Source organism: Zalophus californianus, chromosome 9 (assembly GCF_009762305.2).
Source record: "Zalophus californianus isolate mZalCal1 chromosome 9, mZalCal1.pri.v2, whole genome shotgun sequence".
Taxonomy (NCBI): domain Eukaryota; kingdom Metazoa; phylum Chordata; class Mammalia; order Carnivora; family Otariidae; genus Zalophus; species Zalophus californianus.
In genome coordinates this window covers 127483204-127497458 of record NC_045603.1, presented here as the reverse complement: position 1 = coordinate 127497458, position 14255 = coordinate 127483204, and the positions used below count along the sequence as shown (strand labels likewise).

Below are 14255 nucleotides of genomic sequence, written 5' to 3'. Positions count from 1 at the left end.
CCAACCCAGAGATGCCCAAACATACAATTTAAGTGAAAAATTGGCTACTCCCCTTCTAATGGGATTACTATCCGCAGGCCCCACCTAGGTAGAATTTAGAAGCTCTCGTCGTCCAAAGGGTAGTCTGATATTGGTCCAATGCTAAAATTCTGAGTTGATTTGCACAGTGCTTTGAAAGTAGATTAGCATGTGTTGGGAGGGACTGAACCAAAGTGAGAGATGGTTGAAGTAATAACTGATGGCTTTTTAAACCTCCAAAGTATTACTTTCTTACTGGAACCAAGGAAAATGCCTTCCTGGAGGATGAAAACGTATCCCATGTCAGACTCAAGAACTATTTTATGAACAAAGTAAAAATCGAGTTCTTACATTGTTTGCAAATTCTGTCCACATCAAAGAATTAGAAAAGCCAAGAATGGGAGTTTTGCTCCCGGTCTGATTGCAGAGACGTGCTTCCGTGTCAATGTAAGAACATACTGTTGCAAACGACAGGGTGTGTGACATTCAAGCCCTGGTGGAAATGCAAACACATCATCCTTTACTGACAGGCGCCAACCAGTGAGTGGTAGAAAACGTTAAAACACACAAATGGGCAGACTTGACAAAACTTAGAAAGACATAGGATAAATTAGCTAATTGTTCTTCTTGGTGAAAACCTTCCTTTTTTTCCCTCCTTTACCCATAACACATGGTATAGATCACTGGAGAAAAGGCTAAGCCCCACGCCATATGTAGGCATTAAATAATACAAAGGGCACAGCCCTTTGAAAACATACATTGCCATAACACAATGATGAAAGGGGAACAGCAAAAATAGCAAATTGAGAATCAAAGCCTAACTTTCCACATGTGGAAACGTTTGCTGGAATCACGACAAAACCCACTGGTCCCAGATTGGCTGAGTTAGTTGTTTCAGAAGATACGGATGAATCACTGAAAACCCAATCTCATTTGAGAGGACTTGCGCGTCGTTAGGAGAATGTAGCACTGTCCTCACTATAATCATGAGGACAGCTGACAACATTGCACTTTCAAAATAGTTCAATTTCTAGAACCTCTCAGTTTCAGAAACATGTTTTCTACTAGGAGGAAGACACACGAAGCTTTCTCGCTGACGATGAACCCCATGCCAGGATGGTAGGGCCCGCTTGTGGATTAGCTGATGGTGTGTGTGTGTGTATATCCAGGTCATTGCAGGCCTGGGCCACAAAGAGCTAGGGGTAGAGACCTGGGATGAAACTGGTACATATAATTTAAAAAGGACTCTTTCCCGATTCCTGACACTTGGGTGGTCACGAGAGCCACTGGTCCATATTTCCTCCCAGAAGCAGCCGTGGTGGGTGAATACAGATAATTTGAAAACCATGGAACAGAACACACTTCTTCGAGGAAGGTGGGAATGTGCCCTGGGACATTTTTGTACTCCTACTTTCTCTGATACAGCTTCTATCCTAAAATCAGGAGGACCAAGTATGTGGCCTCTTTTGTGCTTTGTTCAGCAGGCATCAGAAAATAAAGAGCAGAAACAAAGTTGACAACTCTCATGGAGGGTGCAGTTTCTAGAAATAGACCAAAAATAAAAAGATAAAAAACAATTTTAAAAACTGATGACATCCAACTTAAAAAAGATCACAATCTAAAGCAGGCTCACATATGCCATACATATGTGATCCCCATCTTTAAGGCCAGAGGCAATTTATGGCATGGCAATAATTCAGGTTGTTGGTCTTATTTATTTTATTTTTCCTATAATTCATACTGCACAACCGGGGGGTTGGGAGGGTGGCTGGGAGGGTACAGGGGTGCATTCATCATGAAGCTTAAACTCCAGGGTTCCTCACTTCTTGGTCTTTCCTAGGTCTCCGGGACAATTCCTAGCAATATGCGCACATACTCATATTTGCGTAAGTGAGCTATTTTAATTGTCATCAGTTATGACTCATGGCTCTTTCCTCACTGACTTCCCTTCTGTTAAACCTCCCCTCTTGATCAGGTAGCATCCTACTGGCTGTGGGCATTTTTGGAATAAAGCTAAGGGTAAAGTTGAGCTGAGGTACTCGTAGTTTGAGTTTAGTGGGATGTATGTATGAGGTTCACAGTCATTTCCAGCTATGAAAAGATGGAAGTGAGCTGCACCAGTGTGGAAATGGATTCCAGCCAGGTTCCTCACCGCTAGGTGCCGATACCTTGTGTCGTTCACGACAGTCCAGAGAGAGACCTTATGCAGATATTACTCCATGTTACAGCACCTGGCTGTGGACAGGTATATGACCTTCACCCACACAGGAGAAATAAGGTTTAAAATGCTAGGAGCAGGGGCCACCTGGGTGGCTCAGTCAGTTAAGCATCTGCCTTGGCTCAGGTCACGATCTCAGAGTCCTGGGATCAAGCCCCACATGGCGGCGGGGCGGGGCGGGGGGTGCTCCCTGCTCAGTGGGAAGTCTGCTTCTCCTTCTCCTTTTGCCCCTCTCCCTGCCTGTGCTCTCTCTCAAATAAATGAATAAAATCTCTTTAAAAATAAATAAAATAAAATGCTAGGAGCCAGAAGCTAGTCTGTGGAGAAACCTTCCAACCAGTAGACCGGTAAAATTATAAGTAAAGAGTTTGTTTCTCATAACACCTAGTCGAAAGTGGAAGTTTTTCCCCCTGCAAGGAGTTTATATAATATACAACATACACAATTACAAAAGCACCCTATGATTTTTTTTCTTATCAAAGGGAATAGAATGTAATCAAATTTTCCCAGAATTCCTGTGTTTAGAGGGCACACACCTGTGCTCTTACTGTAAACAAGTCTGTTTGGTAAAAGACATTATGGAAACGAAGCTTGGCAGAGGGCTTTCCAAATTTGACAGCAATTCTAAAAATTTGCACACTATTTCCAACAACGAGTGTGCCTGAAACATTTCTAAAGTAACAGTAATGGGGGGGGGCACATTACGCTCCGTTGTGCGAGAGGAAGACAGAGCGATTGCCTTGTGAAGAAGAGATCAAAGAGTAAGGCAGTCGGGACACCTGGGTGGCTCAGTTGGTTAAGTGTCAGCCCCCGGTTCGGGTTATGATCCCAGGGTCCTGGGATCGAGTCCCGCATCAGGCTCCTTGCTCAGCGGGGAGTCTGCTTCTCCTTCTGCCTGACTCTCTCTCTCTGTCTCTGACAAATAAATAAATAAAATCTTTAAAAAAAAAAAAGTAAGGCAGTCAAAAGATGCAGGACAAAGAAGGGTAACATCGATGTGTCAGGCAGTTAATTAATGGACACGTCATTTCTCTGGATTTTGCGATGCTTACAGTATTTGTCCGCTGCCTTCCATTTGAGTGTGCTGTGATTTTCCATTCACACCTAAGTTTGCATAATTTTTAAGTCATTTTTCTTTCAAAACTCCCCCCCCCCGGATTATAGAATTATAGATTCTGTATCGATTGTAGGCTCCACGATGAACCCTTGTCCGAGAGAGGGATGTGGGAAAGAAGTGCTGGGAGCCAACCACTGCAGAAAGGCAGAGGTCCCTGTGGGGAAGAGTCCGGTGCTCCCAGCAGTGTGACCTCGAGCTGGAGCATGATGGGGATCTGGGAATGAGGGGCGTTCCCCCAGGGGCTGCAGTCAAGTCCTGTTCTAGAAGGGGTCACTACGTGCTGACTAACATCATACCCTCCGCGTGATCTCACGCGATCACGTTCGTTCTTGGAATAATAAAAGCGGCTAACGTTTACTGAGTGCTTTGCATGTGCCAAGCAATGGGCTTAATTTGAACTGAGTTCATCCTCATGATGATCTCGTCCTTAATTATAACCCTCACTCTTTAGGGGTCGCAGTGCTTTTTGTCTTGCATTAGTGGTTCCTACTAATACCGTGGATCATATACAGAGTGCCAGCCCCTGTGCTTAGATATTCTGAATCATTAAGTCTAAGGTGGGTCTCATGAAATTAATGTATGTGTGTGTATATTTTAGAGTGCCCCCCCCTGTGACTCTGTTGCTGCTTATTGAGGTTTTGCAAGTATCTGCTTACTCCCTGACAGTAGAATGAGGCTCTCTGCTCAAGGACCCTCTAGCACATTAGAATCACCTAGAAAGCTTTAAAAACATACCAGTGCCCAGACCCCACATCAATTAAATCAGAATCTCTCGGAGTCAGGCTTGGGTATGGGGGGTTTCTAAATCTTCCTAATTGAATCTAAAGTTCTGCCAGGATTGATAGCTATCACTCTAGGCCACAGAGAGACTGTAAACCATGAAACCATTGCTATGAACTAATTGAAAAAAATATATATTGGTCTCTGCGCCTGCTTCCTGGCTCAGAGCTCCTAAAACCCTTGTAGTTTTCCTAAGTGATAAGGGCACGGGGAGCATCTTCTGTTCCAATATTTGGTCTTTGACCCTGGTTCCTGACACAGAGCTCCTAAATCCCTTGGAATTTCCTGGGTGGTAGCAGTGTCTTTTGTTGTGATGAGGTGACTCTGGGTGGGATCCTGATGGGGGCTGCTCACCAGAAACCCAAGCCATAATGGGAAGCCTGGAATGTTCAGCCCCACCTCTCCATCTTCTAGGAAGGGGAGAGGGGCTAGAAACGCACTTAATGATTGATCAAGCCTTCTTGAAAAAGCCTCCATTAAAATCCCAAAAGTACTGGGGCTCAGACAGCTCCCAGGGTGGTAAGCACAGCTACCTGCCAGGAGGTGGCACAACCCAAACTGTCCAAGGGGACAGGAGCCCAGGATCCCCCCAGATACCCCTGTGTATCTCTTCGTCATCTTTGTCACGTCCTTTATCACATCATCAACTGGTAAACATAAGAAGTGTCTCCCTGAGTTCTGTGAGCTGTCCTAGCAATGATGGAATCCAGGAAGGGGGTCCAGGGAACCTCTGATTTGTGGCCAAGTCTTGGGGAATCTGGGACCTACTACTTGTGACTGGCATCTCATGTGGGGACGGTTTTGTGGGTCTGAGCTCCTCACCTGGGGAGTCTGTGTCCAGATTGCTCAGTGCAAAACACCTCCACCCCTGGTACCAGAGTGTCATGAGGATGGTAGCAGGGTGTGAATAAGGGAGAACACACAGACTTTTCCCCAATTGACTAAAAATATATAGGAATGGCCACTAATCACCTCATCACCAATAAAGACACTCTTGATGAATTTTTTCCCAAGATAGAAAACAGTAAGAGGACAGTTTGTTAAAAAAACAGCATATCCCACTTGAATATGCTTTTGTATGCGAAACACACTCTCACGAACGTGCCCTTACTCAATCCGCACACCACTTTGAACTATCACCCCCGCTCTAGAAGGGAGAAAGCAAAGGCCATGAGAGAATAAAAGATATTCTGGTAAAGTCTTCCCTGAGCAAAGTTAGTTTCTCTCTGCTCTTTCCTTGAAGACTCTATTAGTCAAAAACAAAATTTGGTTCTCGGCTCTTCCCCAGGAGGCTGTGACCTTTTGAGGATGAGCCTGTATTTTATTTTAAATGTCCTTTTAAACCAACCCTGCTTGCCTGCGTGAGTGGGGGCTGGGAACAGGGGGATGGTAAGTCCTGTCTGGAAGGCATTCGGGCCGGGTGCTTTCGGCTTTGGGCTCCCCTCCCTTCTCCCTACTCCTCAGCTTGGCTCTGCAGACTGCTGACTGGCCACCCTGGACCTCTGGGTTAGTGAACTGTTTAGACTTGCCATCCTGGCCCTCCCGTCAGGGACTGGTTTCCGCTTGTACGTGGGGGCATTACCTGCCGGCTGTGGACAAGGCTGTGCGGGTTACAGGCATCTGCCCCTGGGCTGACCAGCCCGGCTCAGCCAGAGACAGGCGGTGAATGAGCCTGAGATGCGATTAGCTAGCTTCTCACAGGGCTGGTGAACTGAGCAGCGACAATTTAGTTTTTCCCAGGCCTGGTGGCCAATAATCCAATGTTCTCTTCAGGACACTCACGATGTTAAAGGAAGTTCTGTAAAAGCCCCCTGGGTGGGGGCTAGCCCACCCTGCTTCCTGGATGTAGAGTCTTGGTTTTTATATAACTTGATGAGATAGGAGAGGAGACAAACAGGAGGTAAAGTGGGAGACTGAGGTAAGGTCACAGTAACAACTGAGAAGACAGAATTTTCCTGACTAAGGAATTATATATACCAAACGCCAACCAGGGGTTCAGGAAAAGCTTCACATGGACAAACCAGCCACATGACTACTTGAATCTCCCATCTGGGAGATTTTTTTCCAGAATTCTTTCAGATTCACAACTCATCATTTCGAAATACCGTATACATTTTTCAGACTGCTGTCCAATTTGGGAAGACTGCTCTCAAGTTTCTTTTATGATCTATCACAGAGAGATTTGCTATTTGTAGTAAAACTCCAGGTATGTGCCCTTCAAACACAAGAATTCTGGAAAAAGATCTCATTCCCAGAAACCACTTGAACTATGTTCACCCCATCTGCCAACAAGGTGATGAAGAAGCAGGACTGGGAGTCCTGGAGGGTTATGTCCCTCTGTGAAGTCAACACAGGGCTTTTGGGCGTGTCTTCCAAGGAAACGTCCCTTTCCAAGGAAAGTCCAGACATTCCAGGAGGTGGGGTTAGGGGAGGGGTGGCCACATGGCCCTGTACTGTTTAGCCATTACAGTTCATTAAGGGATTATATGCTGCCAAATTACGCCTAAAAATACAAAGGCCAGCTGTATGTCCTTGGTTCCAAGCAGTGGGGTGAGCCAGCTAACCGAGAGCAAAACCACTCAAGTTGATTTAATGAGGGAAACTAGGTTGCAAAAAGCACCAGCGGAGGAAGAGCTAGGGACATTCCCTTCGAGAAGCAGTCAGGGGAAGAGCTGCCCATCACTACTCTGCCTTCACAACCCCCAGTAAGGTCGGAGTCCTTTCTCTCAGTTTGGGCTGGGGAAGTCCCCGTGGCAAGCAGGACCTGGCTTCATGCCACCAGTCCGGATGGATGACGGGGAAACCAGACCCTCTCGTCTCCCCCGTGTGAAGGGCTCTGCACCCCCAGCCAGGGGACTCAGAAGGGCCACCCTCCTGCAGAAAATGTTCTCTCTTGAGAAAAAGAGGCTGCGTGTGGAGGTCTGACTTCAGAGGCTGCTGAGGAAGCCACCAAAGGGCAGGAAGGTGAGGCCAGAGACTCAGTATTGTTTCTCAGTGTTCTTCCCTCCTTGTCTCCTGTCCCATGGCCACCCGCTGCTTACCAGCTGGTCACCACCCCCAACACACGGACACACACACGCACACGCACATCTTTTGAGAAAACCGCATTTCTTCTGTGAGAGGAACATGAACCCATCAAAAGGATGTCCTTGTCTTTTTAGCCAGAAAAACCTTGCTTTAAATCACAGGGCTCTGTCATTTCCTAACAGTGTGACTTTGAATGAACAATAAACCTTCCCTGAGTTTCAATAACCCCATCTCAAGACGGTGACGAAAGCACCTACTCTACCCATTTGTTCGGAGGATTGAATTGCGTCCTATTTACGAAGCACCTCTCATGGTGCCCGGTACCTAGAAGATGATGCTCAGGTAATGTTAGCCCCTTCCCCACTATCACAACACGCTTCGTAGCACTAAACAAGTGATAGCAGCTTCCGCTCCTTCCCCACCATCTCCCGCTGATTTCTCATGCTGCAAAGAAACGTAAGAGGAGCTTCAGGTCCCACCTGGTAGACAGCCGTGGAGTTGCACCATGGTTTCAGCATCAGCTGCAGGATCCGAAGGTGTCCCCCTCGACACGTCCTCAGGACCTGGGAAGTCAGGCCCCAGACGAGACGGTCCCAGCTACATAGCAGGTCTTCTGAGCCCAGCGGCCCTGCAGCCATGCCAGCTCCAGGCCCCGCCTTTACCCCTCTGGTCCCAGGCCCCACATACAGGGCTGTGTTCTTTTAGTAACACAAAGTTCAAATGTCACCAAGATCTAATCGGGTAAGGAAAAAATGCAGTCAAAATAACTCTGTTTCCTCTGTCCCACTCTCCTCTCCTCCTACCTTCCCTCTACCCTCACTAATCTGCAGGGACTGTTTTCCCTCAAGGATTAGCAAATAGCTCCTAAATCACAATGTTTTCTCCCTGTCTCTGGGAACTAACCAGGGACAAGGTAAAAATAAGCCTCTCACCCTGCAGATAATCGCACATCCCTCCCTGTCGGGGGACTGCTGCGGACACAGAGCTGACTTTGGGGGCAGGTCAACCCAAAATCGAGGGAAGAGCATCAGCCCCGAGTCATCACTGGGTTCCTGTGGTTTCGAGATTCCATCCAGGGTGAGAAGCAAAGGGGAAGGAGCTCTGGCTTGCCCTGCCAAAATTCCCAAGGCATTCCATCTCTTCTCTTAACTCTTTAAAACTTAGAGAACCAAAGATTTTCTGCATGGTGAAGCAAGAAGTCCAACTTTGTATCAACACTGGAGAGATTACTATTTCTGGGGGCACTTTACAGAAACGCCCACATTTTCTTTGGACATTTCCCAAGTTTACATTAGGATTAAAAGGGCTGTAAGAAAACCTATCTATTAGATTTAGTATCAACATCTGTGATTTTGGAGGAAAGCAGATAAAAGAAGGAAAGGCAATGTATCTCATTTCTCCCCATAACGGGGCATTTTCTGCAAAAGCTCTTGCAACTCTATTATGTGTTGGATAAGCCCTATGAAGACCTTAACCCAAGGAAAGACATCCAGTTAAACAGGGTACAGCTATTTGCCATGTCTATTAAGTTTTTTTGAGTTTTGGTCATTTTTTTAAGATTTTTTTTTTTTTTTTTTATTTACTTGAGAGAGAGAGCGAGCGCCAGCGAGTGTGGGGGGAGGGAGAGAGGGAGAGGGAGAAGGGGATATCCAGCGACTCTGCGTTGAGCGCGGAGCCCGACGCGGGGCTTGCTGTCAGGACCCTGAGATCATGACCTGAACCGAAACCAAGAGTCGGATGCTCAACCAACTGAATCACCCAGGTGCCCCAAGTTTTGATCACTTTTAACCTTGTTTCAGAAGGGCATCTGCATCCGAATTCAATAGGTTATATGCCAAAAGATGAGGTCCCAAAGTGGGAAGGGCAGGAAAGGTGTAGGGGAAGATTCGGTCACAACACAAGCTGTCCAGTTAAGAGGAGAGGCGTGTTTAGTCTTAAATTTTGATTCCATGGTCCTGAAGAACCATAGTAGTTACTGAGGCATATCTGCTTTCTGCACATCCTTCCCATGGATTAATTGATTATCTTGTCTCTTTAATTCAAAACTTTCATGTCATCAGAAAAATAGTCAAGCCTAACTCACTAACCTATTGGAGTGTCCGGGAGTCAGACGTACCTGAGTTTGAATTTGGCCCTACCACTTACCTGTGTGACCTTAGACAAATTAATTGACTTCTCTCACTCATTTCTTTGTCTGTAAGAGGAAAATCATAATGACCTCACAGGGTTGTTGTGAGGATCAAAGGAGTGATATACTTAAAGTGGGTAACACAGGGTACGGCATGTAGCTGACTTTAATTTTTTTTTTTTTTTGAGCACTTAACCATGATCAGGCAAGTCAAGGACATGCCTACCACTGATGACACAAAACTCTTGTGATGATTTAAAATTCCGTGTTTCTCTAAATCATCTTAACTCCTTTTCTCTTTTTGCTATGGATAAATGAATTCATTAATTAATATGTGAAGACCATTTTCATTTAAACTCTTCTTTGATGAATTTTATCACCATGAGTAATAGCTCTAGGGTAAAACATTATGCATGATTTCATTCCTGTATATTATTCCTTTATTTCCACACAGTCTGTCGTAAGAGGTGAGGGGATACTAAGGAATCTTGCCTTTCTACAAACACGCCATCAGCAGAGATTGTTTTATTAAAACAGAAAGAAGGAAAGAGGAAGGAGGAAGGGAAGAAGGAAGGAAGGAAGGAAAGAAAAAGCAAAGCTAAAAAACAAACAGTATGTGGAAAATGATTGCTCCATTAACATTAGTTAACCACCTTGGAATTCTCAAGAAAAAACAAAGGCAAGCTACATCATAGTTAGCTTTTGCCTGTGTCCCCGAGCTCATGCTCTCCATCCTCCGGGGATTTTGGCTGTGAACCAGGCTCTTATCCAAAGCATGTAATTATGGAATAGATAGGGACAGTTTTAAAGGCGCTGTTTTACTCTAAGATTAAACAATGTGACTTAAAAAATTTTTTTAAGTTAAATATATATATTTAGCTTATGGTCTAGGAATCTTTTAAGTATAAAGGTGCCATAATAAGCTTTTAAAAACATGCCTGAATATAAACATATTAGTTCCTGAGAATAGCAAGACTTATTACTCAAACTGCCCTGAAATCTTTACCACTCATGGGGACAGACACGTCCTCTGAGGAGTCTGGTAACTTTAGCAGATGGGCTGGTGGAGGACACTGCCCAGTGTCTTCAACTGTCTCTGATTCTGCCTTAGATTTGAGGTCGATCATTCAGACTTTGACAGGGCAGCTTCCCCAACAGCAGATGGGAGGTTGTGCATGCAAACAGCACTATTACCATTGACCCTGAAGCCCTGTGCTTTGAAAGGGATTTAGAATGCTCAGAGCAATGGGACACAGATGTGTGTGTGTGTCTGTGTGCATGTCTGTGTGTCTGTACATGTGTTTCTATGTACGGATGTATATCTGTGTGTCTGTCTGAGTTCGTGGGTCTGCGTGTGCATCTGGGGGAGGAGATTACAGTGCAGAGGGTGGCAGCAGCCCGAGCAGACCCCATGCCTATTGTGATGGAATGGGGACGGGACCTCAGGGCTCACTGGGCAAAAGAAGGACCTGCGTTTGCCTTACTCCTACCTCTTTCTAACCACGTTCTTTACTCTTTCCTGGGAAATAATAGAAAATCGGGGTTTTCTGGACAGTGTAGCACTTAGACAGTTGCTCACAAAACTTTAAAGAATGATGAATCAGTGGCCTCGTGGGTGCCAAGGGGTGACGAACAGCATTTGAGATACCAGGAAGGCGTCAGAAAGAGCGATTACAGAATCACCTCTCCTTTCAGGAGACTTTTTGCTCATGTTTGGGGTGAAGAGAGTCTGAGGACTGAGTCAGTTGGCAGCACTGGCTCAGTTGCTGGGTGCTGGCCTCCCGTCTGCCCTGGGGGAACATCACAAGGAGAAGCAGAAGTCTCGATCCTGTGGTTCCATATTTGGGAAGGGACTGAGACTGGAAACTCTAAATCAGGTGCTGACCGTGGGAAGGAGGCGGGGTGGCGAAGCCAAGAGTTTCTGCCCAGGGCAACGGCAGGAGAGGCAGGTGGGGCATTGAACGGGACACAGGGCCACCGAGGGGCACTGGCCGTACTGCCCCCTGCCCCCGCCCCCCCCCCCCCCCCCCCCCCGCACATCGTCTTCCTTGTGTCCACCTCCGCCTCTGGGTTTTCTGTCCCTGCGAGTAGAGACTCTCGTTCACTGTATTTGTAAAGACAGAGGAATTATTTTCAAAGCAATGAATGCCTTTGCCTGACCCTAGGGATGTTTTCAGACATAATTACCGCCTTGAGAAGGACTTGGAAAAACTCTAAGTTGAAAGTAATATGCGGCGCCATTAGGAACAAAATTTGCAAATACATAAAGATACCGGAAATTGCGTGCACACAGAGAAGTCTATTTATAGCAGCCCAAGAAATATATTCAGAAATGCATTCTACTGTAACCCATCGTAATTATTCAGTGATTATTTATTGCCATCTATTTTAGAAAATGTCAGCCCTAAGACGGATGGAGAACTCCTATGCTCTCTGTCAGGTGAAAGTCAGCTGATGGGAGGCACAAATACCTTTTAAAAAGATTCTCTGTGATGCGTTTTGTTATCTTTTACTAACAGAATCTGAAGGTCAAGAGCAGTTGCTCCCACATCAAAGCCCAGTCCAGTGGAGCTCCAACACCAAGACGTTTCAACCAGAATGAAGGCCTTACTCCAACCAGATCTGTTCTCTTGGAAGGAGAGGGATCAATGAGCAATGTACTCCAAAGTGAGCCCAACAAGGTGCAGGAAAAGAAACGAATCCACAACAGTGAGGGGAAAGCAGGGGCATTTTCAAAAACACCCGTCAACCCTATTTCCAGGTTTTGTAGAAAGCAGATTCCTTTTGGTTTTGCAGTTACCATTTCTGTGCCACATGTGGACCTTTTCAGTTCTCAGCTACTAACTCACATTTTAATTCTACATTCGCCTCCTGACTTCCAACAGGACTCCAACTTGGGCTTAAATGTATTGCACATTTTGTTCTTTCCCTCCACTGAATGCTTGTTATTAAATCCCCATGTGCAACCAAAATGCTGGTCTGGGGCAGGGCTGGAAGCTTTATTCTTTAAGTGAAGGTGGCCCATACTTCTTTGTTAGTATTCTTTTTGTTTTTTTTTAAGATTTTATTTATTTATTTGACAGAGAGAGCGAGAGAGCACAAGCAGGGAGAACAGTAGAAGGAGAGGGAGAAGCAGGCTTCCCGCCAAGCAGGGAACCCGATGTGGGGCTCGATCCCAGGACCCCAGGATCACGAGCCGAGCCGAAGGCAGATGCCCAACCGACTGAGCCACCCAGGCACCCCCTTTGTTAGTATTCTTAAAAAAAAAAAAAAGAACCCAACAACTGAGATATAATTTACGGACCATACACTCCATCCATTTAAACTGTGCAACTCAACCGTTTTGTGGTATATTCACAGGGCTCTACAATAATCACCACAATCTAAATTTAGAGCATTTTCATCACCCCAAAAAGACAGCCTGTACTTATTAGCTGGCATCAGCACTCCAAATTTTCTCAGCCCCTCCCCAGCCTCCGGCAACTACATATCTACCACCTGTCTCCATAGATGTGCCTCTTCTGAAAATGTTATGTAAATGTGATCTTTGCGGCCGGCTTCATTCACTTAGCATAATGTTTTCAAGGTTCATGCATGTCGTGGCATGTCCCACACCTCATTTCTTTGTCGTGGTGAATACCATTTCATCGTATGGATGGATCACATTTTCTTTATCTGTTCACCCACTGATGGGCGTTTGGGTCGTTCCCACTTCTGGGCTATCAGCCATAATGCTGCTATGGACCCTTAGGGACGAGGTTTTGTGTAGGTGTATGCTTTTTGGTTCTCTTGGGTAGACCCCTAGGAGTGCAGCTGCAGGATCATGTGGTAACTCTCCGTGTAACCTTTTGAGGAACTGCCATGGTGTTGTCAAGACGGCCACGCCAGCAGCGTGTGAGGGCCCTAATTTCTCTACATCCTCACCAACGATCTTAGTGTCTGTCTTTCTGATTAGAGCCATCCTAGTGGGTGTGAAGTGGTCGTGTTCTTGCTTTCCTAATCAAAGTCTGTGACATGCCTTTGAGTCGAGGGGATGTGGCAGCACGCGGAAAGGGTGCCTCTCAGGGGCTACCTGCTGTCCCCACCCCACCCCCCCGACTGAGCCCCGTGCTTGCTGCTGCAGATGGACTCTGGGGAAACAGGATGGAAGGTGCCGGAAAGCCCAGCATTTCCTCTTCCGTCCTCGACTGCTCCCTCCACCACCTCCACATGTCTTCCTTCCTCTCCCGACCCTCTCACACCCACCATCAGGGGCAAGAAGTCCAAACACTTTTCATCCTCATTTGTCTCTTTATCGTCCCAGCGCCAGCTCTTTGGGAAAAGGGTATTTAGAAAGAGCATTGGTGTGGTTAAGTGAGTGGGCGACGTGCAAAACCCAAACCCAAACAATCTTTTGAAATCCAGAGGCGTTTCAGGGCCGCCCACTAGCATATTTAATCCCATATTTGGGTCTGGAAGATATCCCAGATCTGACAAAGAGTCATCGCTGCATCATCGTTCCTCAACCTGAGAACCCAAGGGGCCCATTTATATAAAAGCGAGGGAGCTCACTCTGTCCATTTGGGAGCATGATTAAAAAAAAAAAAAAAAAAGCTTGGCTGTGTATATAAAAATATTTTGGGTCCCTGGGAAAGTAGAAGAGAGGCAGGAACTGCCCTCTGGCTTAAGCGCTTCCAGAAAAGCACGCCAAGAGCTATGTTTAGAAATATCTCCCCCACGCTCCACAAACCATTCTACAGTGGTCCTATGGCCTTAAAAGTGATGTCATCCTATCAATTACTGTGGTTACGAAAGTAAGTTCTCATATATATGCCAGGCCCCAACAGAAATACAATCAGGGCCGTCTGAATTCAATCAATCCAGGCCCTGAACGAGAAATTAAATGCTCTCGGCTCCTCTTTTCTTGATCTCTTATTATTTGGTTTCCATGGAACTTAGTGGCCAAGGGTAATTTTTGAGCATCTATT

At 46.0% G+C, this 14255-nt stretch overlaps 1 protein-coding gene across 5 annotated transcripts in view; it reads right to left on the bottom strand.

Annotated features, from left to right (window-relative positions):
• Positions 1-14255, bottom strand: part of FRMD4A (FERM domain containing 4A) — a 598644-nt gene that overhangs the window by 270607 nt on the left and 313782 nt on the right. For 2 of the 5 annotated variants that reach the window (XM_027595359.2, XM_027595363.2), the window contains exon 1: positions 7640-7813. The exons of the other annotated variants lie outside the window; for them this stretch is intronic. In XM_027595359.2, the coding sequence (XP_027451160.1) occupies positions 7640-7798 (159 nt within the window). In that variant the 5' untranslated portion in view covers positions 7799-7813. Of the gene's footprint in view, positions 1-7639; positions 7814-14255 lie in introns of those variants that run through there. 5 annotated transcript variants of the gene reach the window in all.